General features: G+C 36.8%; 3 protein-coding genes across 3 annotated transcripts; 1 reads left to right on the top strand and 2 right to left on the bottom strand.

Annotated features, from left to right (window-relative positions):
* Positions 1-1,781: 1,781 nt before the first annotated feature.
* Positions 1,782-10,419, bottom strand: PTGS2 (prostaglandin-endoperoxide synthase 2). Its single transcript, XM_055234621.2, has 10 exons — positions 10,228-10,419; positions 9,309-9,425; positions 9,047-9,190; positions 8,248-8,391; positions 7,647-7,828; positions 6,823-6,906; positions 6,453-6,699; positions 5,884-6,170; positions 5,235-5,382; positions 1,782-4,746 (listed from the first exon to the last, which is right to left on the bottom strand). The coding sequence occupies exons 1-10, from the start codon at positions 10,277-10,279 to the stop codon at positions 4,337-4,339; spliced, it is 1,815 nt and encodes a 604-aa protein (XP_055090596.1). The 5' UTR covers positions 10,280-10,419; the 3' UTR covers positions 1,782-4,336.
* A 53-nt stretch (positions 10,420-10,472) lies between these two features.
* Positions 10,473-11,429, top strand: LOC129458243 (uncharacterized). The gene is made up of 2 exons (XM_055233973.1): positions 10,473-10,496; positions 10,584-11,429. Exons 1-2 carry the CDS (start codon positions 10,473-10,475, stop codon positions 10,941-10,943), a joined length of 384 nt encoding a protein of 127 aa, XP_055089948.1. The 3' UTR covers positions 10,944-11,429.
* A 1,015-nt stretch (positions 11,430-12,444) lies between these two features.
* On the bottom strand, positions 12,445-15,759 carry LOC129458242 (large ribosomal subunit protein uL3-like). Its single transcript, XM_055233972.2, has 3 exons — positions 15,128-15,759; positions 14,080-14,181; positions 12,445-12,481 (listed from the first exon to the last, which is right to left on the bottom strand). Exons 1-3 carry the CDS (start codon positions 15,748-15,750, stop codon positions 12,445-12,447), a joined length of 762 nt encoding a protein of 253 aa, XP_055089947.1. The 5' UTR covers positions 15,751-15,759.
* Between the last annotated feature and the right edge of the window lie 10,573 nt (positions 15,760-26,332).

The following is a 26,332-nucleotide window of genomic DNA, read 5'->3' as shown; positions in this document are numbered from 1 at the left end:
ACCATTGTGGAAAATAGTGTGGAGATTCCTCAAAGATCTAGAACCAGAAATACCATTTGACCCAGCAATCTCATTACTGGGTATATACCCAAACGATTATATGTCATTCTACTATAAAGACCCATGCACACATATATTCACTGTGGCACTGTTCACAATAGCAAAGACTTGGAACCAACCCAAATGCCCATCAATGATAGACTGAGTAAAGAAAACCTGGAACATATATACCATGGAATACTATGCAGCCATTAAAAAGGATGAATTCATGTCCTTTCCAGGGATATGGTTGAAGCTGGAAACCATCATTCTCAGCACTTATGCCACTGCCATAAGGAGAATGGTTTGGGCTGAGGAAAGAATAGACAAGAGAACACCAATTAATAGACTATTACACTGCTAAGTTGTGAAGTTGGAAAAAGGGTGACAGATTTAGGATTTATTTGTGGGTTGTAGTCAACAGGATTGCTGTTGGATTGGCTATGCAAGTGAAGGGAAGAGTATGGTGGTGTCTTTAACATTGGACAATTATTATTTGGGATATATGGTGCTGGGAGGGAAGAATGTAAAAGAAGCAATTAAACTGATGACTTTGAGTGGAGAGGTTGTCAATTGACAATTTGGAGAGGTTGTCAATTGACAATTTGGAGATGTTGTCAATTAGACGTTGGTCCTGGAGTGCTTATTTGTGAGTGCTTACTATTTCAAATAATGAGCTTAAATGTGATTAATGTGGAGGAATGCAGACAGAGAAGATATCAAGACACTTCAACTTATAGATACAGTAGAAGAGAAAGAGCTTAAAAAAAAAAAAAAGAGAAGACTGAGTAATAGCGCTCTGAGAAAGGTAGAGAAAGACCAGGAAAGTATCAAACCATGAAGCCAAGGTGGGGGCAGGGGTACTTTCAGTAAAGAGATGATAGCTGTTTGTGTTGAATGCTACTGAGAAGCCACATAAAAAACAGATTAGGAGAATGGCTGGATTTAATCAACTTGTGCCAATTCAGCACAGCAGAGGGAGAGTATACAGAGCGGAGGGGAGTGATTAGAATGATGGACAATAGAATCTGAGCTAGATGCATACGGAAGTAAATGGAAAGATAAAAGATGTGATAAATAGTGAAGTGATGAGGTTGGTGGATCGGTAGGTTCAGTGAGACTGAGAGTTAGATGTTAGAGTGTAAGCAATAAAATAGGTGAGCTGGAAGATGCTTGGAATCAAGATTTTGGAAGTGGTACTGTAATTAATCATAATGATATCAAGATATGTATGATTTCGGGAAATATGGTGGAAGAGAGCATCCCTGGAATGGAGAAGACCAAAGAGGAGAGGCCAGGCAAGATGCTAAATATGTGGTCCATGTAGATATTGAAATTACCAAGATGTCAAAGATGGAGGTACAACAAAAGCCTATGAGTTTTGTATCAATGATTTGCCCAACTTTGTATAATTTCCTCCGCTTTGAACTTCTTTATTTTGTGCCTCCTTCATAATATTTGTCTTATTCTTTGCCTTATTGTGTATTTTCTTCTAGACTAGGCAATGAAAATAAGCTTGTTTGCCATCTTCTGTAAAGATACACAAACTAGACATTTTGCAACACAGTGTCACAGTGAATAAGGATTATGAGATTTAAATAGTGACTCTAGGAAGCCTCTATATAACTGAGGGCAAAACGGTTTCATGAAGGGCCAGCCCTAGTTTTGAATAGGTAGGAGAATGCAAGATAATGGTTTAAGAATAATGCTTCAGAGAAATCTTATGTCATATGACAAAGATATATAGAAACAATCAAAGTTTATTTTCAGAAAAGATTTGTCAATTTTTAAATAGTACAAAAATAAACAGACATTTGTTTCCAGACTTATCTTTTACATAAGTTAAATACACATTTGTCTGAGGCATTGAAACATTCACATACACAACCCAAATTCCCAGGTTTTGTCAGCAGATCAATGTTAATAACAAATCAAGTTTTTTTTTAAATCAGTGAACAATGTTTTACACAAGCATATTGACTATTTCTTTCTTAACCTTAAACCTTCTAAACATAAAATTGTAAAGAAGATTCTCCTGAGTTATTTATCTTTAATGATATTTATTTCATTTTCTCCCTCTTCCTAAAAGAAAAATTTTTTCATTTATATAAATACTATTATCTGTAATCAGAGTTTGATTTAAAAATATTAAAACCCACAGTGCTTGACACAGAATATTTTCTCAATAAATTGTGGCTGAACAAATTAATGAAGCATCCACATGTCCCTCAAAACATTTTTAAAGGTCAGTCTTATGGCACATTCAGGCTAATGAGACAATATTCTTTGTGGACTAGCACATAGGCCTATCCTAAGGACAAACATTTAACCTTAAATATCTCAATATACCAATCAGATTTCTAAAAATTTATTCACAAATCTTAATACAATCATTTCTTTGGATTGTTTACATAATATTCAGAGAGGTAACCCCAAAGAAAATATACTGATTGTGACATAACAAAAAAAAATCAATGGTTGTAGGCTTAAACACAGTTTATAACCATAGTGTCCTAATAAGACATAAATAATAATCTTCAATAAATTAAGTAATATACAGTACCATTAAATGTCAGTGACAATGAGATGTAGAAAAGAAGTATTATCATCATTATTATTATTGCTGAGAACTACTTAGATATCGTTTGGTTTTGTTTTTAAATAAGAAAGGGCATTAATTAGAATGGGAATGTAACTTTTTTCCAGTCACAAACCCCGTACAGTTCTCTCTGAGGCACTAGCCTCTTTGCAGGCATCTTGGTTACAGATAGCTAAAATTAGCTATAAATAAAATTCTCTGCTTTTCACTTAAAATAAGTGTATACTATTTTTAAAAGGGCCTTTTTTTTATTTTAATCTGCTTAAGAGGAGCTAAATAGCAGTCCTGAGCTGAGATTTTCCTGAAAACTTGCAAAAGTTCAGGTAAGAAAATATAGACACAGTCCAAAGAAAGTGAACTCTGATCTTAAAACTAGTAAAACAAAATAGGAGAAATGAAGTGATGAGAAGACAGCGTCTCTTTTTAGCAAAATGGCTAAAAGAAGAAAAGAAAAGGAACAGCATGCAGATAGCCAGGCTTGATTCCAATGTACCTACTGAATTGGCTTCAAGACTGAGATAAAATTAATGTGTGAAATGAATTTAAGCATTTTGAAGAGGTATTTTATGAGGTCATTGCTACCTTTTGCAATGTGATATGGACTGCTAAATTAAACTGTGCAACAGAAAATCTGAGAAAACATATCGTTATTCAAGCACAGCTTGGTACTTCATTAACCTCACAGCAAAATCTGAGTACCAGGCCTGCAGTGCACAAGGATAAAAAAAAGTTTCCTTCAAAAGTTTAAACCTAAATTTGAACTATAATTTGGTTTTCTTCTTTGTTATTGCTTATTTTAAAGGTAGACTCTTTCGCTGCTATAGATTTTACATGTTACCAGCCATATAAACAAATTCTGGAATATCTCAACAAAATATTCTTATTTTAAGATAACACTGCAGTGGCTCCACCACCTTAATAAATTTGGCATTTTGATTTAAAACGAAGTTGTAACAGTCACCTTAAAAAGGTTTATACTCTTGGTGAAGAAGGAACATCACTTATACAATATTTTAACAAGCAATTGTAGTAAAATTTCTACTGATTTTACAGATTTAAATCCAAGACAGCTTCTTTTTGGTATATGTACAAGTTTAATAACTTAAAGAAATAAAACAAGCTTTTACAGGTGATTCTACCCTATGAATTTAGAAATTTCAAATTACTGTTTCATTGCTGACTTTAAAAAGTAGACATGAAATTACTGGTAATGTCTAATTTAAATATTAATTTAGTAATGCACTGGTACCTGTTTTTGTTAGTTTGATGATGGAAAAATGTCCAAAAGTACTTTAAAATTTCAAACATTAGTTACTTCTAACGCATCATGGAAGATGCATTGGAAACATCGACAGTGTAAAAGCTTTCAGCATTTTGCCATCTTGTGACAGCGTTTAAGTATTCAAACATCTTTACTTTTGTTCTTATAAGTTGAAATTCAAGTAAAAAGACGTCAAAATTCATTTCTCTCTGGTTTATGAGAGAATAAAAACTGTTTTCCAAACTTAACAGCAACAGCAAAATCTTTAGAGTAGTGACATAAAAGTCTTCACAAGTATGACTCCTTTCTCCGCAACAGGAGTACTGACTTCTGTTACAGAAGATGTTAAGTAACACAGGAGTTTATTATAAATATTATTAAATAATTAAATTAATAGACATGGTTCATATAAATAAATAAATACGATCATTAGACTTCTACAGTTCAGTCGAACGTTCTTTCAGTAGTACTGTGGGATTGATATCATCTAGTCTGGAGCGGGAAGAACTTGCATTGATGGTGACTGTCTTGATAAGCTCTGGATCTGGAACACTGAATGACGCAAAGGGACAGCCCTTCACGTTATTGCAGATGAGAGACTGAATTGAGGCAGTGTTGATGATTTGAAAACCCACTTCTCCACCAAAAGTGCTTGGCTTCCAGTAGTCAGGAGAACATATAACATTACCCATAAGTCCTTTCAAGGAGAATGGTGCTCCAACTTCTACCATGGTCTCACCAAAGATGGCATCTGGACGAGGCTTTTCTACCAGAAGGGCAGGATACAGCTCCACAGCATCGATGTCACCATAGAGTGCTTCCAACTCTGCAGACATTTCCTTTTCTCCTGCGAAGGCCATGAAGACAGAGATACACCAATGTCAAACTTCACAACATAAAAAACAGTTTGATTCTTTCGCTCAATTTGCTGCCAACTTCTCTGTTTCCCTTTGACCCCTGATTCTTTTAAGAAGTTTAGGGGCCAGGCGTGGTGGCTCACACCTGTAATGCCAGCACTTTGGGAGGCCGAGGCGGGCGGATCACTAGGTCAGGAGTTTGAGACCAGTCTGGCTAACACGGTGAAACCCCGTCTATACTAAAAATACAAAAAATTATCCAGGCGTGTGGCATGCGCCTGTAGCCCCAGCTACTCAGGAAGCTGAAACAGTAGAATTGCTTGAACCCAGGAGGCGGAGGTTGCAGTGAGCCGAGATGGCGCCACTGCACTCCAGCCTGGGTGACAGAGTGTGGCTCCATCTCAAAAAGAAAACCAGAAACAACAAAAACAAACAAACAAACGAAAAACAAAGAAGTTTAGTAGAAACTGTTTCTTACCTGTAAGTTCTTCAAATGATTCATAGGGCTTCAGCATAAAGCGTTTGCGGTACTCATTAAAAGACTGGTATTTCATCTGCCTGCTCTGGTCAATGGAAGCCTGTGATACTTTTTGTACTGCAGGTGGAACATTCCTACCACCAGCAACCTGTGGAAAGTAAAATTAGTTGTAAAACAAGAATTTGAGGCATATTTACTGTTTGTATTCAGCTTGCCTTAAGTACAAATCAGGTAAAACTGAAACTCCCAGCTGAGACAATTTTTATTTGCTGGAAAGATGCTTACATGCATTTCATCAGGAGCTCTGCTTAAAGTTCAATGGGACACCAGCCTAGAACTAATTTGCCTTTTTAAATATCAAAAATAAACCTAGTATTCAAGCCTAAAATATTTATTCCTATAAGATTATAGATACTTTTTGAAAATATTTTTAAGGTAGGGGTACAATTGGCTATTTGTTTGACAACTGTAGACTAGACTAAAAGTTTAGACTTTTCAAGCAAAGTTAGGCTTCTTATATCAATAAAATAATTTTACTAGCAATATAACTAACTACTGTTTTAGTAAGTTTAAGAAAAATAATTTCCTTGGCAGAAATTCTGAAGTTACTGACTTGTCCTTTGTTGTGGTTTTCAATAATAATGCTTACCCTGCCAGCAATTTGCCTGGTGAATGATTCAACAAACTGGGTAATTCCATGTTCCAGCAATATAGAGTTGTTGTAGATAAACTGTTGATAGTTGTAGTTCTGGTCATGAATTTGAAAGGTGTCAGGCAGAAGGGGATGCCAGTGATAGAGGGTGTTAAACTCAGCAGCAATACGATTTTGGTACTGGAATTGTTTGTTGAAAAGTAGTTCTGGGTCAAATTTCAGTTTGAAGTGATAGCCACTCAAGTGCTGCACATAATCTTCAATCACAATCTTAATAGTCTCTCCTATTTGCACAAAATAAATAATAAAAACATTTATTGCTTCTGATCACAAGCTTTCAAGCAATTGGAATGCAATTTTTAAAATTTGCTATTCCTTCATTTCTGTTTTCTTCCCTGTCAGTATCAAAAGATAGCTATATGATCAGTCATGCTTACATATTTAATGAATATAGAATGTGTGAGTTTTCATTTACCACATCTTATCAGTTACTCAAAACATAACAAAGATAGCACATTACTTTTCTCTGGGGAAGAGGGTTTTATATAAATCATTTTCTTGTTTACCTATCAGTATTAGCCTGCTTGTCTGGAACAACTGCTCATCACCCCATTCAGGATGCTCCTGTTTAAGCACATCGCATACTCTGTTGTGTTCCCGCAGCCAGATTGTGGCATACATCATCAGACCAGGCACCAGACCAAAGACCTCCTGCCCCACAGCAAACCGTAGATGCTCAGGGACTTGAGGAGGGTAGATCATCTCTGCCTGAGTATCTTTGACTGTGGGAGGATACATCTCTCCATCAATTATCTAAAAAATAACGATAATAAATAAACATTAGTTAAAAAGTTAAGGAACACATTTTTAGGGATTTTAAAATATGGGTGTAAGCGGTAAGTAATAACTAAGTCTTAATAGTCACAGGAAGCATACCTGATATTTCATTTTTCCATCCTTGAAAAGGCGCAGTTTATGCTGTCTATCCAGAGTTTCACCGTAAATATGATTTAAATCCACCTAGAAAACGATGAAAAAATTTTAATTTGTTGCTGTTGAAGTTTTTCTTATATAAAGTGTCTATCATATAATTCATCATTAAATAATTTGATCATTTAGCTTTCTTTAAAATTTTTAAATAAAATATACATTTTTTCATAGCCACAAATTGCTAAATTAATTTGTTTATCCACCAAAACAACAAACTGATATGTCTTTGTGTTTAATGGAATTAATATACTATATTGAGCTTATATCATATATCATATATATTATATACTTCACTATGACGATATGGTAATTCTAAAAAAGTATAAAAATGTATTATTTATAAAAAATTCTTACAAATAACTTTAAGCTATGCTATTGAAATCCAAAAAATAATAATGCGGCAAAAACCTCACCTTACATTATTGAAAGCAGCATAATCAGGGTACAATGTGTTTTTGAGGACATAACATTTTGCAGTAGTAACATTTTAAACTAAAAAATACAGGGGTCAAATTACAAATAATGATACCTGTACATATGTATGTGTGTGAATGTTTATATATGTGTGTGCATGTCTGCGTGTGTGTATAATTTTACTAGACCAGGGAAGTAAACGGAAAATTCCTTTAAGGTTTTTATAGATAAGACTTCTTTTTTAAAAAAGTGGATAAGTTATTTGGATCTATCTATCTGTATATCTCCTTTAATGTTAGCCCTTGACTATGATTTGGTATAATTTTACTAACTCTAAGATATTAACTCTATCTTACCCCATGGCCCAGCCCTTTGGTGAAAGCTGGCCCTCGCTTATGATCTGTCTTGAAAAACTGATGTGTGAAGTGCTGGGCAAAGAATGCAAACATCACGTTTGTGCCCTGGGGATCAGGGATGAACTTTCTTCTTAGAAGAAATTTTTCCACAATTTCATTTGAATCAGGAAGCTGCTTTTTACCTGAAAAATGAGAAAGCTAAGATAAGAATTCATCTATGTATTCAAGAAAGGAGATGGTGACTGTCAATCTACCAGGAATTCTTCATTTATATGAGAATTACAATTGTGAATAGGATCATAATATAAACAACAGTTCTAAGATACGGGGGAACAACTTCTTACTGAATGATTTTATCTATTTTAATTAGAATTATTTCATTTCTAATGAAGTAATTTGAAAATATTAAGACATTATACCAAGATGCTCATTTGCTTTTACATAATAGTTTACATACTTTTAAAAATGCCCATAGATATCCATGATAAAAGTAAAAACTGCTTTTGTTAATAAATAAATGGTAGTCTAAGGTCAATTTTTTTTGGCAGCAATGCAGCCCCTCTTATAGTTAATACATCTCTAATGGATTCTTCTTACTCACCTTTGACACCCAAGGGAGTCGGGCAGTCATCAGGCACAGGAGGAAGGGCTCTGGTATAATAGGAGAGGTTAGAGAAGGCTTCCCAGCTTTTGTAGCCATAGTCAACGTTGTAAGTTGGTGGACTGTCAATCAAATGTGATCTAGCTGAAATTTTCAAAGAAAAAAATGTTTTATTTATTCTCATTTTTTAAGTAAATCAACCATTATTTTTATTGTAAAATGTGGAAAGTGGCACCAGAGGTTGAATTTAACTCCAAAAATAAAAAATAATCTATTTTAAAACAACTACACTTTATAGTCTAACGGCCATTTGAAATACATCTTTAATAAAATACATATACTCTGCACATTATAATCTGGCAATATTGATTTTTCAGGTAGCCATCTGCTCACTATCCAAGAGGCCTATGAAAGGAATGGCTGAGTATGGCACCCACTTTAGAATCATGGAAAGTTATTTTCTTGCTGATCCAAATCCAAATTTATTTTAATGGATGCTACATGTTCAGAACAATTCTGTGGCCCATGGGCATTCAATAAACAGCTGGACCATGCCTCCTCCACAAACTGACCAAACAGTAAAGGTTAGAAGAGGTATACAGAGTTGTGAGTAGACTGTATAAACTGGATGGGACTAAATGTCACTATTTTTGGCCATTAAGATGGAAGGCAAACTTAAAAGGTATCTTAAAGTCTTTTTGATAGGCTTGGAAATATGTTTTTAGATTAGGCTTACAGTATTATAAAGCATATTTTTCTTTGAGAGAGCTAAAAACCTTAGAAAGACACTTGTACTTACATGTCAACACATAACTCATAATTGCATTTCGAAGGAAGGGAATGTTATTCACAACGTTCCAAAATCCCTTGAAGTGGGTAAGTATGTAGTGCACTGTGTTTGGAGTGGGTTTCAGAAGTAATTTTATTCTTGTCAGAAATTCCGCTGCAAGAAGACGAAGAAAGGGAGGGAGAAATTAATGGGACTCATAATAAGACACAAATCTATACAATGATAACTATCCAGCCCCACTCCTAATGAGGCAACCAAAGGACAAACTTACGTGTTGAGCAGTTTTCACCATAGAATCCTGTCCGGGTACAATCGCACTTATACTGGTCAAATCCCACACTCATACATACACCTCGGTTTTGACATGGGTGGGAACAGCAAGGATTTGCTACAATTAAAGGACAACAAATAAATCATTCTCTAGTGTCTTAATCTTAATTTGAACATTTAATTGTTTTACTATGAATCAACTTTACAATAATAAATTCAAGAAATATATAGGTAGTCATGGAAATACAATTTTTTAACCTGCCTTAGAATGGATAAAACGTAGAAATACCAATTTTCTATTCTAAATAAGGATAACAGCATATTTAACTTGGTACATCGTGTTACTAAGCTTTTCTTAGTTAACTCTTTAGATGTTAAAATTAGCATTTTTAAGAAGTTCAAATAAGTAGCACTTCACTTTCCGAATTAAAATGGATCTAGTACACTAATCAACATTTAGGGAAAAATTCAAAGTAAAACAGCTTACTTTTAAGACATTTTGCTTATCTTAAAACATAACCCGGGCTTTCCTGGGGGTAGGAAAGAACTGACTAGAGTATTTAGAACAACTTCTTCCACTCAATAAAAAGAGGTTCCAAATATAAACAATTCACATATATTGATCAGATCCTGTCGTATCATAATGACAACCTGCAAATTAGTATCATCTATCCCTATTTAGGAGGTGAGAGTGTCTCAGATCGGTTAAGTAACTGGCTCATAATGATCAGGCCTTGTGGGAAAGCTGGAATATCCACGGAGTTCTTTCGGACTCTAGCGGTCCAAGCTCTTTCCCAAGTCACGTAGCTTCTCTATTCGGAGAGAAGTCGGAGTACTGGGATAGACCCAGGAGGTCAGAGCGGAAACTCTGCCCGGGTGCGTGGAACCGGAGTCCCCGGTGCGCGGCGCCAGGTACTCACCTGCATGGCTGAGCGCCAGGACCGCGCACAGCAGCAGGGCGCGGGCTAGCATCGCAGCGGCGGGCCGGGCGCGGCGCGGGCGTAGGCTTTGCTGTCTGAGGGCGTCTGGCTGTGGAGCTGAAGGAGGCGCTGCTGAGGAGTTCCTGGGCGTGCTCCTGACGCTCACTGCAAGTCGTTTGACAACTGGTCGCTAACCAAAAGAACCTTCCTTTTTATAAGCCTGAAAACCAAGCCCATGTGACGAAATGACTGTTTCTTTCCGCCTTTTCGTACCCCCCACAAATTTTTCCCTCCTCTCCCCTTAAAAAAATTGCGTAAGCCCGGTGGGGGCAGGGTTTTTTACCCACGCAAATGAGAAAATCGGAAACCCAGGAAGCTGCCCCAGTTTGGGAGCAGAGCGGGTAGTCCCCACTCTCCTGTCTAATCCCTCCTTCTCCTCCCCGAGTTCCACCGCCCCAGGCGCACAGGTTTCCGCCAGATGTCTTTTCTTCCTCCCAGTCTTTGCCCGAGCGCTTCCGAGAGCCAGTCCTGGACTGATCGCCTTGGATGGGATACCGGGGGAGGGCAGAAGGACACTTGGTTTCCTCTCCAGGAATCTGAGCGGCCCTGAGGTCCGGGGGCGCAGGGAATCCCCTCTCCCGCCGCCGCCGACATGTCTGGTCTGTACGTCTTTAGGGGGTCGAGGAAGTCACGTCGGGACAGACTGGGGAGAGTAAGGTTAAGAAAGGCTGGCATGTTTTATGTTTTAGTGACGACGCTTAATAGGCTGTATATCTGCTCTATATGCAGCACATACATACATAGCTTTTTAAAAAACTCTATTTTGTGGAATGAAATGGCTACCCTCAGTGTACATAGCTGTAATTTATCTTTGTAGCTAAGTTGCTTTTAACAGAAGAAATACTGTTCTCCGTACCTTCACCCCCACCTGTTTCTTGGAAAGGGGGGAAAGGTAAATTCTCCTCATAATACTGCTCCTAAGCAGTTACCCTGTAAGTAGTTAATGTGAGCTCCACGGGTCACCAATATAAAGTTTCCTGCCTTCTGATGGACAAAGGAAGCGGCGATGGGCAGAATTTGCAGGGACGCTAAATGTCCAAAACGTCTGCCTTCAAGCATTTCTCTCCCTGATGCGTGGATTATTTTGGTTGCTAGCCCTTCATAGGAGACACCGGTAAAATAAATTCGAGTTTTAAAGTTCACTCTTTTGTCTTTTCTGTCCACTTTTCCAAGATTATGAGTTGTGACCATGGATCAAAGTACAACATAGCATTTACTTTTCAGTTGTCTGGGCTTATTGGGGCTAATTTCCTATTCTCGTTTTGGAACATAGTTGGATGAGGAATTAATTAGATGGAAGGGAGATTTTGACAGTTGGAATTTCATCTTTGCTTTTGTTTAACATCTATCATGGGTAGTGCTCAGGGAGGAGTATGTGAGGGTGAGATACTAAAAAATATATATATGTATATGTGTGTATATATATATATATGTACATACACCAGAAAAGAAGTGGAAAATAGAAAATTCAGTTATGTCTTAAGTCCTTAGCATTACAGGAAAAGGACAGCATAAAACCTGAAATAAAACTACACCAGGTACCTCAATTTGTAGAAGTCTTATAAGAAAAAAATAAATAAGAGACTTACTTGGAGTTTTTTTTTAAAAACGTTTTGCTTAATGTACACATCTGATTCTACATGAGACACAAATGACTAAAATTCCATCTCATCTAGGAAGCCTTTCTCCTGCTCTAGTCATATTTAATCATTCCATTTATGGCACTCCCATTTATTGCATGGAATCTTACATGAAATTTCAACTAAGAGCGTAGATAATTTTCTTTTTGATAATTTAATAATTTCAATTTTCTGTTTCATTTTAAAGGAGTAGGTTGCATCTACTGAAATTTGAAGTTTATAGTTAGAGCTACTAACGTTAGTTTGGGTTAGAAGCCATGTTAGAATCCAGACTGTGAGAGTGTACTAAAATTTTACATTACAATCCTGAATTCATTTTGAAGTGATCATCATCATTGTCTTCCTTATCAGATATTAATTGTATACCTATTATGTATAGAAGTATGTGCTGTTGTCTGAAAAGAGATTTTGAATACAAAAGTGAGGGAAAAACAGGGCATAAGGAATAATCATATTTAGATTATTTTAAACTCAAAGGAATTGAACTCCATCTATCTCATAGTGGAAATTCTGTCAATTATACAGCAGGATAGAGTGAAGAGAGTTCCATGTACCTGGAAAGTCAAAAAAAAAAAAAAAAAAAGTTCAAGGAGTATCTGAGACTTTAAGGATGGGCAGAGTTTTAGAAAGAAGTGCAAATCTGAGCATAAGGAAAAAAATTACATAATTTATTAAATAATTTTTACAATTCTGAGACAATAAAATAAAATGGATAGGTACATTTGGGATGCTGGTCATGGGAGTGTATTAAATGTGCCAAACTAAATTAAGACAACTAAACCTGTTTTATATGGAAAAGTACTGTGACTACTGTGTACCATAAAAAAAGGTTTGATTACGTAAAACTTATAGCTCTCATGTTTGCATATATTCAATGTTTCTGGTCTATTTTAGGCAAATATATGGATCTGTTGTACAAAATTTCTATTAGTGTCTGAAATTTGTTGGGAAATACTCTACATGAAGAGAAAATAAGGAAGAATCTTAAAAATCTTCCAGAGCATTCTGTTGAGTTTTACTGCCCCCTTCTGCTGCTTGAAATTTTGTCAACTTTTTTCCTAAGATGCTGGGAAGATCGCCAGACAGATTTTGTGTTTAATTTTATAATGTTCTAAACATTCACATGTTGCACTGTTCATTTCAGATTTAAGTTTCATGAATATGTTGAAAAGAAATGAAATATTTATTAATTGAAGCAATAAGCCATTCATGTAAGTTAAAATAAAATGAACAATAAAGACTCTTAATGTCCAAAATTCCAAATAAACTAACTTTTTTTCCCCTTCCTTGTACTTTGAGCAGGGTTCTACTACTCATACATGTAGATCCATTATCTCAGGCAAGGGTCCTCTTTCTATTTCCCTCGTTTCTTCTTTGGTGGGTTTAGTGGTTCACTTAGAGAGTGGAGATCGCCCCTTGTCTTCTTTCTTTCATGGCATGTTGGCTGAAAAAAGAGCTTTGCTGTCTTGTGTCAGGGTTATTCTTAACATACATTGGCAAGGTTATGCCATGAAGTTTATCTCTTCCTTGAGTAGCAGAAATGCTACTTATAGAAGATCTTTACTTTAGTCCTTTAGTAAAGCCTGATTATTTACCCATTCTTAGCTACACAAGATAGTTTTGAGGCTATAAACAAAAGCATATAATTTGTTAAATTAAGAAAAGTCCTTTCACATAAGTCAATGAAGAAACATTTAAAAAATCTATTTCTAAGTTTTATAAAACACTAATCTCCTTTCTATTTCTCAAATATCTCAATTCTTTGATGGATTTTTCTTTTACTTCATTTTTTTTTGTGATTGTTTATTATAATACTCAGATGAGCCAAAGTAGTTGAACGAGTAGAACACAGTCTTTGTATTGGACCTAGAAATCTCACAAGGGGACAAGGAAGGGAAAGAGAGTGTGAGGTGGGTGCACTGGAGCAGGCAGGATGTGAACACACCCACCCACAGAATATGAGGCTTAGGACTTTCAGTTTCTGATCTGGCATGTCAGGAAGGAGCTTGGAAATAGTCACTTCATCCTAAAAACAAGTAAAAATCTAAGCAAACTGAAAAATCAACACTCTCAGAACTGTCAGAGAAGTGAGGTGACAGGTCAAAACCCTACTTAAAAAATTTGAAAGACAGACCATACAAGAACAACTTACTGGAGCAGAAATGCACAGGCAGAAACCTCCATGAAAACAGTAACTGGGTAGGAAAACCTGAACTGTAATTGATGAATTGCTGGAGGTTCAGTGCAGATAAGTCTGCAAAGAAAAAATTCTGGAAGACTCCCACACTTTTGTGAGTTTTGCTTCCTGGAGCTCTACGAGGTTCTCACAGTGAATATCAGAGAAAACTCCCCCTCAGCTCCATCAGAGTATAGTGTTCTTAACAAGGCCTATACTCAAGAGAAACTATTTTATAATATTAGAGCCTAAACTATTGGGATTTTTGTCAGAGCCTAGCTGAACTAGAAGAAGGAAAATACCCAAATTTCACTGGCTCTAGCCTTCCATACGGGGGAAGAAAAATACCCAACTCCAGCCCTCTCTTTAGCTTCTACATTGGAGAAGGGAAATACCCAATTCCAGCCCCCTCCAGTGATCTTGTCCCACTTAAGGACAGGAAAAGAGTGGAATGAAAAGCACTCGTGAAAGTCACCATTCATAGGCGCAGGCTCACTAAAAGACTGAGACCTGCTATAGGACTATAGAATGCTTCACCTCCCCTGACCTCTTATCTTCACATTACAATTTATTGAGTTTCTTTCACTCAGTACATCATGCCTGGCTTTCAACAAAAAATTAGAAGTCATACTAAAAGACAAAAACATAGCTTGAAAAGACAGAGCAAGCTTCAGAATCAATGTCAAATATGGTAAAGATGTTGAAATTACAATACCTATGAATTTAAAACAACTGCAGTTACTATGCTAAGACAACACACAATAATAGTTTGGTAATGTAAGTAGACAGATGGTAATTCCAAGAAATAATCAGAGAAATGCTAGAGATCAAAAACACTGGAACAGAAGTCAAGAATGCCTGTAAGGGATCATTAGTAGACTGGACATGGCAGAGGAAAGAATCCCTGTGATTGCAGATATATAAATAAAGACTTCTAAAACTGAGAATCAAAGAAAAAAACACTGAACAAAACCAAAACATAATATCTAAGAAACATGGAGCAACTATAAAAGGTGTAATATACAGAGAAGGAAAGAATAGAAGGATCTTCTTGTTGATCTCAGTGCGGTGATGGTAACCTTTCTGCCCAGCGCGTGCCACAGAGAAGGCTACCCGAGCAGGATGCCACGCCCCAATACAGGCCACCTTGTGCAGGCCTCGGTGGGTCTTGCGGGGCAGCTTCTTGGTGTGCCAACGACTGGTGACCCCTTTGTAGCCTTTGCCCTTGGTCACCCCGATGACGTCGATCATCTCATCCTGTCCAAACACTTGGTTCACAGGTACCTGCTGCTCGAGCCTCTCGCGGGCCCAGTCCAGCTTCTCGGCCACAGTGCCTCCGTTCACCTGGATCTCCATCAGGTGGGCCTTCTTCTGGCGCAGAGGGAGCAGGCACATCTGGGTGTGGGCAATGACACGGATGACTTGGCAATATTTCTTCATGCTGCTGAAGTCCTTCTCCAGCTGCTTCTTGCCATCCTCATCCTGCCATTTCTTGCAGTACTTGGTAAAGGCCTTCTTCTTAGATTTATGCCAATTCTTATAGAAACGCCTCTTGCATTCATCACTGATGTGCTCAGCGAAGACAGTCTTGAAGGTCCGGAGGCCTCGAGGGGTTTCCACGTAGCCCACAATGCCCACAACCACCATGGGTGATTGGCCAGGGCTACCTTATCAAGGATGGCAAGCTGATCAAGAACAATGCCTCCACTGACTATGACCTGTCTGACAAGAGCATCAACCCTCTGGGTGGCTTTGTCCACTATGGTGAAGTGACCAATGACTTTGTCATGCTGAAAGGCTGTGTGGTGGGAACCAAGAAGCGGGTGCTCACCCTTCGCAAGTCCTTGCTGGTGCAGACGAAGCGGCGGGCTCTGGAGAAGATTGACCTTAACTTCATTGACACCACCTCCAAGTTTGGCCATGGCCGCTTCCAGACCATGGAGGAGAAGAAAGGATTCATGGGACCACTCAAGAAAGACCGAATTGCAAAGGAAGAAGGAGCTTAATGCCAGGAACAGATTTTGCAGTTGGTGGAGTCTCAATAAAAGTTATTTTCCACTGGAAAAAAAAAAAAAAAAAGAATGGAAGGAGAAGAGAGAAAGGAACAGAAGCAATCTTTTAAGTACTAATGATAAGAATTACATCTGACTTCTTCTCAGATACCCTACAAAGGAGAAAAGAGTGGAATGAAATATTTCACGTTGAGAGAAAACAACCCACAACCTAGAATTCTGTACCCTACAAAATTGTCTTTCAAAAGTGAAGAAGAAATAAGGTTTTCTCAGACAAATGAAAATTGAGGCATTCTGTGGCCAGTAGATCTGCTTTGTGAGAAATGTTAAAAGAAGTTACTGAGATAAGAAAAATGATACGGGTTAGAAACTTGGATCTACATACTAAAGTTACAAAGAGCATTAGAGAAGAAATAAGTGAAGATAAATAAATTTTTTTTTTTTTCATTTTTTTGAGACAGGGTCTCACTCTGTCACCTAGGCTGGAGTGCAGTAGCTTGGTTTCGGTTCACTGTAACCTCTGCCTCCCGGGCTCAAGCAATCCTCTCACCTCAGCCTCTCGAGTAGCTGTGACCACAGGCCCATGCCACCATGCCCAGCAATTTTTTTTTATATTTTTAGTAGAGACAGGGTTTCGCTATGTTGCCCAGGCTGGTCTTGAATTCCTGAGCTCAAGCAATCCATCCATCTCCCAAAGTGCTGGGATTACATGAGTGAGCCACCGCACCTGGCCTATTTTTCTTATTTTAAATTGATATAATAGATAACATTTTTTTGAAATAATAATAGCAATAATGTATTGAAAGATTACAGCTTATGTGCAAGTGAAATGAATAACAGTAAAGATACAAAGAATGAGAGAAAGAAATTAGGAGTGACTTATTATTAGGTACTTGCACTAGCCATGAAACAGTATTGTGTTTTTTGAAGGGAGAATTGGACTGGTTGTAAATGTACATTGCAACCTTCAGGGCAGCCACTAAAAAGTCAAAAAGAAAGATAATTCATATTACTGAGAAGGGAGAGAAAATAGAATGATATAAAATAGTTAAAACCTAAAATAACAGAAAAAGGAGCAAAAAAATAGGAGCAGAAAGTAAGGGCAATGAAAAATAGAAAACAGTAACAAACAGGGTAGATATTAATTATTCATTTGACTATATCAATAATCAATTTAAGCAGCTCCCTGGGTAATCACAGGGATGATAATAAAAAAAAAGTATCAATGGTCTAAATACGTCAATTAAAACATAGAGATTGTCAGAGTGGATCAAACCAATACCACCCTACCAAGTATATGTTTTCTATAAGAACCCCACTTTAAATATAAAGTCAAGTATAGATTAGAAGCGTAAGAATAGAGAAAGAGAAAGCATGCTAACACTAATCAAATAAAGCCAGAGTAGTTCTGTTAATTTCCAACAGGGGAAACTTCTGAGCAAGAAAAATTAACAGGAATAAAGGGAAATGTTACATATGATGGAAAGGTTGGAAATTCTCCAAGAAGATATAACAATTCTTAACGTGTATGTGCCAAACAATGGAGCATCAATATATATGAGACAAAATTGATAAAACTGCAAAGAAAAATAGATTAATTCATTATTATGGTTGGAGACTTCAACAGCCCTGTGTCAGAAATAGACAGATAGAGCAGACAGAAAATCATTTAGGACATAGCTGAACTCAACAGCACCATTAATCAATTAGATGTAACTGACATCTATAGACTACTTTATCCAATAACAGCAGAACATACATTATTTTTTAAGGAACATATAGCAAGATAAACCGCATTCTGCACCATAAAACACACCTTAACACATTTACAAGAATATAAATCATACAATATATCCTCTCAGGCCACAATAGAATTAAACTAGAAATGAATAATAGAAAGATAGCTGAAAAACTCCCAAATATTTGGAGATCACACAGAACACTTCTGAATAACATACAGGTCAAAGAGAAATCCCAACAGAAATTAAGAACTTCTTTTGAGCTAAATAACAATAGAGTTGAAATATTGTAGGATACAGTGAAAGCAATGCTTAGAGGGAAATTTATAGCATTGAGTGCTGTAATAGAAAAGAAGAAAGATCTAAAATCAATAATATAAGCTTCTATTTTAGGAGACTACAAAAAAGAAAAGTAATTAAATTCAAAGTAAGCTGAGGAAAAGAAATAATAAAAAATTAAAGTAGATATCAATCGAATCAAAAACAGAAAATCAAAAAAGAAAATGGATAAAACCAAAAAGTTGGTTCTTTTAAAAGACATAAAGTTGATTACTCTAGTCAGGCTAAGGAAAAAAAGAGAAGACACAAATTATTAGTATCAGAATTGAGAGCTCCACTGTGGTGGCTCCTGCCTGTGGCTCATCCTGGCACTTTGGGAAGCCAAGGCAAGACGATTGACTAAGCCCAGGAGTTCGAGGTTAGTGAGCTATGATCACACCACTGCACTCCAGCCTAGGTACCAGAGGAGACCTTGTATCTAAAAGTTTTTTTAAACTAGAAATAATAGAGGAGACATCACTACAGATCCCATGGACATTGAAGGGATAATAAAGGAATACTATGAACAACTTTTGGCCACAAGTTTGATAGCCTAAATGAATTTCTAGAAGGTACAATCTGCCAAAATTCACACAATAAGAAATTGATAATCTGAATTGGACTATCCCTATTTAAAAAAATTGAATCAATAATTAATAACCTCCCAAAACAGAAAGAATCAAGCTCATATAAGTTCACTGGTGAGTACTACTAGACATTTAAGAAAACATTATACTAATTCTTTGTAATCATTTTCAGAGGATAGAATCAGAAAGAATATTTTCTAACTCATTCTATGAGGTCAGCATTACCTCATAGATTACTGTAAAGGCATTACAAGAACATAAAATAACATACCAATATCTCTCATGAACATATATGCAAAACCACTCAGCAAAATACTGGTAATCCAGTCCAACAATATATACAAATAATTATGCACCATGACCAAGTCAGATTTTTCCCAGTATGTAAGGCTGGCTTAACATTAAACATTTAATTGACAATCTATCACATGAACAGACTAAAGAAGAAAAATCACACAATTATATCAATAGCGCAGAAAAAAACATTTGACAAAGTCCAATACCCATCATAATAAAAACAAACAACAAAGTAGAAATAGAGGGAAGGTTCCTTAAGTTGATGATGAACATCTACAAAAAACTTACAGCTAACACTAATTAATGATGGGTGACCAGAAGCTTTCTTACTAATACCAGAAGTGAGACAATTTTGTTCTTTCTCACCATTCCTTTTCTTTTTTCTTTATTTGTTTTTTGTTTTTTGAGATGGAGTCTCACTCTGTCACCCAGACTGGAATGCAGTGGTGTGATCTTGCCTCACTGCAACCTTTTCTTCCCAGGTTCAAGCAATTTTACTGAGTAGCTGGGATTACAGACATGTGCCACCATGCCTGGCTAGTTTTTGTATTTTTAGTAGAGGCAGGATTTCACCATGTTGGCCACGATGGTCTTGAACTCCTGACCTCAAGTGATCTACCCACCTCGGCCTCCCTATGTGCTGGGATTACAGACAGGAGTGATCCACTGTGCCTGACTCATCACCCCTTTTCATCATCATGCTGGAAGCCCTAGCCAATACAAGAAGACAAAAATAAATAATTAAATAAGTAAATAAATAAATAAATAAATAAATAAATAAACAAATAGTATACAGATTGTGAAGGAAGAAATAAAACTGTTTTTGTTTGCAAATGATATAACCATCCATGTAGAAAATTTATAAAAACTGACCAAAAAACTCCTGGAGCTAATAAGTGATTATAGCAACATTGCAGCACGCAAGGTTAACGTACAAAAGTCAATCACTTTCCTGTATACCAGAAATCAACAAGTGGAATTTGAAATTAAAAACACATTACCATTTACATTAGCACCCTCCAACAGTAAATATTTAGGTATATATCTAACTAAATATATATGAGATCTGTATAAGAAAAATGACAAAACTCTGATGAAAATATCAGAAGAACTAAATAAATGGAGAGATATTACACGTTCATAGCTAGAAAGACTCATGATTGTCAAGATTTCAGTTCTTAAATTAATCTATAGATACAACATAATTTCAATAAAAATTCCAGCACATTGTGTTGTGGATGTTGACAAACTTATTCTAAAGTTTATATGGAGGCTGGGCACAGTGGGTCACGCCTGTTATCCTAGCACTTTGGGAGGCTGAGGCAGGAGGATTGCTTGAGCCTAAGAGTTTAAGACCAGCCTGGGCAACATAGTGAAACTCCGGGTTTACAAAAAAAATTGCTGGGCCTGGTGGTGCATGCCTGTAATCCCAGCTACTCAGGAGGCTGGGAGCAGAAGATTCCCTGAGCCCAGGAGGTTGATGCTGCCATGAGCTGTGATCAACACCACTGCTCTTCAGCCTGGGCAATAGAGTGAGAACCCTGTCTCAAAAAAAAGGAAGTTTATGTGGGGAGGCAAAAGACCTAGAATAGCCAACTCAATAATACTGAAGGAGAAGAACAAAGTTGCAGGACTGACACTATCTTACTTCAAGACTTACTATAAAGCTACAGCAATCAAGACAGAACTGTATTTGCAAAAGAATCGACAAATAGATCAACAGAATAGATAGGGTCCAGAAATAGGCCCACATAAATATAGTCAATTAATTTTTGACAAAGGGTACATGGCAATACAATGGAACAAAGATATCATTTTCAACAAATGGTGCTAGAAAAACTGAACATCACCAGGCAAAAATAAAAAATAAAAAAGTCTCTTGATACAGACTTTACACTTTTAATAAAAGTTAACTCAAAATAGGTTATAGACCTAAATGTAAAATGTAAAATTATAAAAGTCTTAGATGATAACACAGAAGGAAATCTAGATGGACTTGGGTATGGCAATGATTTTTTTTAGATACACAAGGGCATGATTCATGAAAAAAGTAATTGACAATTTGGACTTTAATAAAATTAAAAACATCTGCTTCACAAAAGACACTGTCAAAAAAGAATGGGAAGACAAGTCCCAGACAGGGAGAAAATATTTGCGAAAAACATTTCAGATAAAGGACTGTTATCCAAATATACAAAGATGTCTTAAAACTCAAAAATAGGAAAACAAACAATCCAGTTAAAAAATAAGTCAAAGGCCTGAATAGACACAGTGCCAAAGAATACACAGGTAATACATGGCAAATAAGCATATGAAAAGATTTACCACAACACATGTCTTCAGGGAAATGCAAATTAAAACAAAAATGAGATAATACACACCTATTGGAATGGCCAAAATCCAGAACATTGTCAACACAGAATACTGGTGAGGAAATGAAACAAGCAAAACTTTCATTGATTGCTGATGGAAATGCAAAATAGTATAACCACTTTGGAGGATGGCTTGGCAGATTCTTACAAAAATAATACACTATCCAGCAGTCGCACACCTTGGTATTTACCAAAATGAGCTGAAAAGTATGTTCACACAAAAGCTACATGCAAATGTTTTTGGCAACTTTATTCTTAATTTCAAAAACCTGGAAACAATCAAGATTTACTTCAGAAGGAGAATAGATTAATTGTGATATATTCAGTCAGTACAGCATTACTCAGCACTAAAAGAAAATGAGGTACCATCCATGAAAAGACATGGAGGAATCTTAAATACATATTACTAAGTGAAAGAAACCTATCTGAAAAGGATACCTACTGTAGGATTCCAGCAATATGATATTCTGGAAGAGGCAAAGCTATGGAGACAGTAAAAGGAGTAGTGGTTGCCAGAAGTTGGGGTTGGGGGTGAGGATGAAAAGGCAGAACACAAAAGATTTTTACAGCAGTGAAACTATTCTATATGATACTATAATGGTGGATAGAAGGCCGGGCACTGTGGCTCACGCCTGTAATCCCAGCACTTTGGGAGGCCGAGGCAGCTGAGGCGGGCGGATCACGAGGTTAAGAGATCGACACCATCCTGGCTAACACGCTAAAACTCCGTCTCTACTAAAAAAAATACAAAACAATTAGCCGGATGTGGTGGTGGGCACCTGTAGTCCCAGCTACTCAGGAGGCTGAGGCAGGAGAATGGCGTGAATCCGGGAGGCAGAGCTTGCAGTGAGTCGATATCGCGCCACTGCACTCCAGCCTGGGCGACAGAGTGAGACTCCGTCTCAAAAATAAATAAATAAATAAAAAATGGTGGATACATGTCATTATACATTTTTAAAACCGTAGCATGCACAACACCAAGAATGATCCCTAGTGTAAATTAGGGACTCTGGGTGATATTGATGTGTCAGTGTAGATTCTTTGATTATAATAATTGTACCACTCTGGTGAGGAATGCTGATAGGACATGAGCTTTTCTTGTAAAGGAAGGTACAGGGGTTCTATGGGAACTCTTTGTACTTTCTGCTCAATTTTGCTGTGACTCTGAACTGGGCTTAAAATGAACTCATTTTGCATATTAATTCTACCTTTTATAGATATTACATTTCATTATTAGTGGTGTGAGAAAACAACGTCCACTACACGAGCCCACAGGACTGTTTTGCTGAAAGCGATGCATATTTGTTTGCTGATTCTTGATAATCATTGGGAAAAAGCTTCAAGGTTAAATGCTGTGTAGATTGAATAGTGTCAGATGCTCACTGAGATACTCATAGAAAGTTTACTTCCTTTCTTAACTAAAACCTTGCTCTACCCTAAGGACAAGGATTGCTTTGCAAACATCTGAAAAATTTATTCCTTCTCTCACCCTCCTCATTGCCAAAGATGGCATTTATGTGAAGCCTCTTTCTTCCTCTCTTGAATCACTACTCTCTTGTTTTAGAGGTTCACATCTTTCCCAGTAGCTTCGACAAGCACTTCAGGGTTTCTTGCTTCCAAAGCTTTACCTCTTTCCCTTACTCTTACCTGAAGCTCAAAACCATTTGTGAAATGGTCCCCTGGATCTTTTCATACCACCATAATAAAAATTCAACTTATTCTCTTAACAAAAAATAATTTTCCTTTAATATTTTCCATAGGAATGAACAGGTTCACAATTCACCAAGATTTATTATTAGTATTCATCAACATCTAATGTGCTACATATTTTACTTTAGTATTTTGTTTACTATCTGTCTTCCCCTTCCAAATATGTAAATTCCATAAAGGTCAAGTTTTTGTCTGCTTTGTTTACTGTTATATTCCAAGCACCTAGAACAATGACTGGCATATAATAGTGCTCAATACTTATTGAATAAATGGGTGAATCTATCTTCTTTGAAATCAACTTCAAAAATTAGATGACCTTCATTTTATCATGCAGCTATTTCCTAAAAATATAATTTTAAAATCAACGTCATCAGCATTTTTGAAGCCCTTAATTTTTTTTTCAAATGTAAAGGAGTAAGACTAAAAAAGCTCTTTTTAAAATGCAATTGTTGTTGCAGACACTTTGGGAGTCATGTCGATGTGATGACTGGAGCTGTTACAGCCATCTTGCACCTGAGGAACAAGTCAACTTATCCATGATATAAGAAAAAAAATGCTAAAAGAATCCTAGTTTTTGATGGTATTATTGAGGAGTCCTGATCAATTTCCCATAGACCTTGCCCAACCTATAAATTTATTGTTTAATAAGTCCCAACAGCTACACATAAGCAGTTGGGTTGAATATATGTCAATTTTAAGGTCTCAGTTTTTAAACATATACAGACGGCTCTTGAAAAAAACAGTTTGAACTGCATGGATCCACTTATATGCAGTTTTTGCAATAAATATATTGGAAAAATTTTTAAGACATGTTTGACAATTTGAAAAATCTCACAAACTATGTAGCCGAGAAATACTGAAAAAAAGAGAAAAGGTTAGGTATGTCACAATTCATGAAATATACATAGATACTAGTCTATTTTATTACTTACTACCACAAAATATACACAAATCTGCTATAAAATTAAGATTCATCAAAATCTAGACACGCAAACACTTACAGACCATATATGGTGCCATTTGCAATGAAGAGTAATATAAACAAATGTAAAGATGTAACATTAGACTATAGCTGCATGAAATTAACTGTAGTACATACTGTACTATTGTAATAATTTCAGAGCCAGCTCCTGTTGCTATTGTAGTGCCCTCAAGTGTGGTAGTTACCTGCTTCAAACACCTCCCTGTGATGCTAATCACCTCCACTTGAGCAGTTCATCTCTCCAGTAAATTGTGTATCCCAGTAAAAAGTAATCTCTGATGGTTCTTGTGTCTTTTTCATCGTGTTTAGTACAATACTGTAAACCCTGACTAACACCATGGGACCCACACAAAGTGCCATTAGTGATGCTGGAAGTGCTCTTAAAAAGCAGAGAAAAGTCATGACATTACAAGAAGTTGAATTGCTTGATATGTACCATAGATTCAGGTCTGCAGCTTCAGTTGCCCACCATTTTGAGATAAACGAATCCAACATAAGGACCACTGTAAAAAAAAAAAAAAATAGAAAAGGAAATTCGTGAAGCCATAGCTGTAGCCATGCCAGCAGGTGTGAGAACCTTGCGGTTTTTGCAAAATATCATTTTATCTTTTGTGGAAAATGCAGCTTTTATGTGGATGCAGGATTACTATAAAAATTCATATGTATAGTTAGACTCTAATATTATTTGAGTGAAAAATGAAGTCTTTATATGACAACTTAAAGCAAAATGACAGTGAAGAATCTAAAGCTGAAGAATTAAATGCCAGCATAGAATGGTTTGGTAAATTCGGAAAGGTTGGTTTAAAAAAAAAGTTGAGACAATAAGAGAAACAGCTTCTGTGGACCAAGATGTAGCAGACACCCTCAAGAAAATCACTGAGGAGAAAAGATGTCTGCCTGAACAGATTTTTAGTGCAGATAAAAGTGCTCTATTTTAGAAAAAAAAATGCCACAAAGGACATTTATTAGTAAGAAAGAGGAGCAGGCCGGTTTAGTGGCTCACACCTGTAATCCCAGCACTTCGGGAGGCCGAGGTAGGCAGATCATGAGGTCAGGAGTTCGAGACCAGCCTGGCCAACATGGTGAAACCCCGTCTCTATTAAAAATACAAAAATTAGCCAGGTGTGGTGGCAGGTGCCTGTAGTCCCAGCTACTCAGGAGGCTAAGACAGGAGAATTGCTTGAACCTGGGAGGCGGAGATTGCAGTGAGCCAAGATGGTGCCACTGCACTCCAGCCTAGGTCTCAAAAAAAAAAAAAAGAGGAGCAAACACTAGAATTTAGGACAGGAAGGAATAGGCAAACTCTACTATTTTGCACAAATGCAGTTGCATTTATGATCAGAACTACCTTGATCTATAAAGCTGCTAACCCCTAACTCTTGAAAGGAAAAGAAAAACACTAGCTTCTAGTCTTTTGGTTGTACTATAAGGTCTGTACAAGAACTCTTTTGCTGAATTGATTCCATTAATGCTTTGTCCTTGAAGTCAGGAAGTACCTAGCCAGTAAGGGGCTGCCTTTTAAAGTTCTTTGGATATTAGATCATGCCCCTGGCCACCCAGAACCCGATGAATTCAACACCACAGGTGTTGAAGTGGTCCTGTGGTGTTGAAGTGTTCTACTTGTCTCCAAACACAATCTCTAATAGCCTTTAGATCAGGAGGTCATAAGGATTTTTAACACTCATTACACATAGTTCTTTAGGGAAAAGACTGTCAATGCTATGGAAGATAATCTCGACAGAGAGAACAACATGAAAGTCTGGAAGGATTATACCATTGAAGTTACCATCATTGTTATAGAAAAAGCCATGAAGCCATCAAGCCCAAAACAATGAATTCTGACTGGAGAAAACTGTGTCCAGATGTTTTGCATGACTTCCCAGGATGTATGATAGAGCCAATCAAAGAAATCACAAAAAAGATCATGAATCTGGCAAAAATGGTGGGAAGTGAAGGGTTTCAAGATATGGATCTTGGAGAAATTCAAGAGCTAATAGACTCTACACCAGAAGAATTAACAGAACAACTGGATGGAGATGAGTGCTTCCAAACCAGTGCCAGATGATGAAGAGGAAGATGTAGAAGCAGCAGTGCCAGGAAAGAAATTCACATTAGACAATCTGGCAAAAGGGTTCTGATTAATTAAGACTGCTTTTGACTTGTTTTGCAACACAGATACTTCCATGATATGGGGACTAAAACTAAAGCAAAT

This window comes from Symphalangus syndactylus, chromosome 19, assembly GCF_028878055.3.
Source record: "Symphalangus syndactylus isolate Jambi chromosome 19, NHGRI_mSymSyn1-v2.1_pri, whole genome shotgun sequence".
NCBI lineage: Eukaryota > Metazoa > Chordata > Mammalia > Primates > Hylobatidae > Symphalangus > Symphalangus syndactylus.
Note: the sequence above shows the minus strand (reverse complement) of the source record. Positions and strands in the feature narration are given on the sequence as shown.

Excerpts from the sequence above, each read along its gene's own strand:
- PTGS2 (XM_055234621.2), bottom strand. The coding sequence starts at position 10,279 with ATGCTAGCCCGCGCCCTGCTGCTGTGCGCGGTCCTGGCGCTCAGCCAT. Across the intron at positions 9,426-10,227 it reads CCTGGCGCTCAGCCATGCAG|CAAATCCTTGCTGTTCCCAC; the intron begins GTGAGTACCTGG and ends CTTTAATTGTAG. Across the intron at positions 5,383-5,883 it reads CCAGGCAAATTGCTGGCAGG|GTTGCTGGTGGTAGGAATGT; the intron begins GTAAGCATTATT and ends TACTTTCCACAG.
- LOC129458243 (XM_055233973.1), top strand. The coding sequence starts at position 10,473 with ATGACTGTTTCTTTCCGCCTTTTC. Across the intron at positions 10,497-10,583 it reads CTGTTTCTTTCCGCCTTTTC|AAAATCGGAAACCCAGGAAG; the intron begins GTACCCCCCACA and ends CACGCAAATGAG.
- LOC129458242 (XM_055233972.2), bottom strand. The coding sequence starts at position 15,750 with ATGGTGGTTGTGGGCATTGTGGGCTACGTGGAAACCCCTCGAGGCCTC. Across the intron at positions 14,182-15,127 it reads CTTCTATTCTTTCCTTCTCT|ACTTATCTGCACTGAACCTC; the intron begins GTATATTACACC and ends TTTTCTTTGCAG. Across the intron at positions 12,482-14,079 it reads GCCTGTGCATTTCTGCTCCA|GTACATGGAACTCTCTTCAC; the intron begins GTAAGTTGTTCT and ends TTGACTTTCCAG.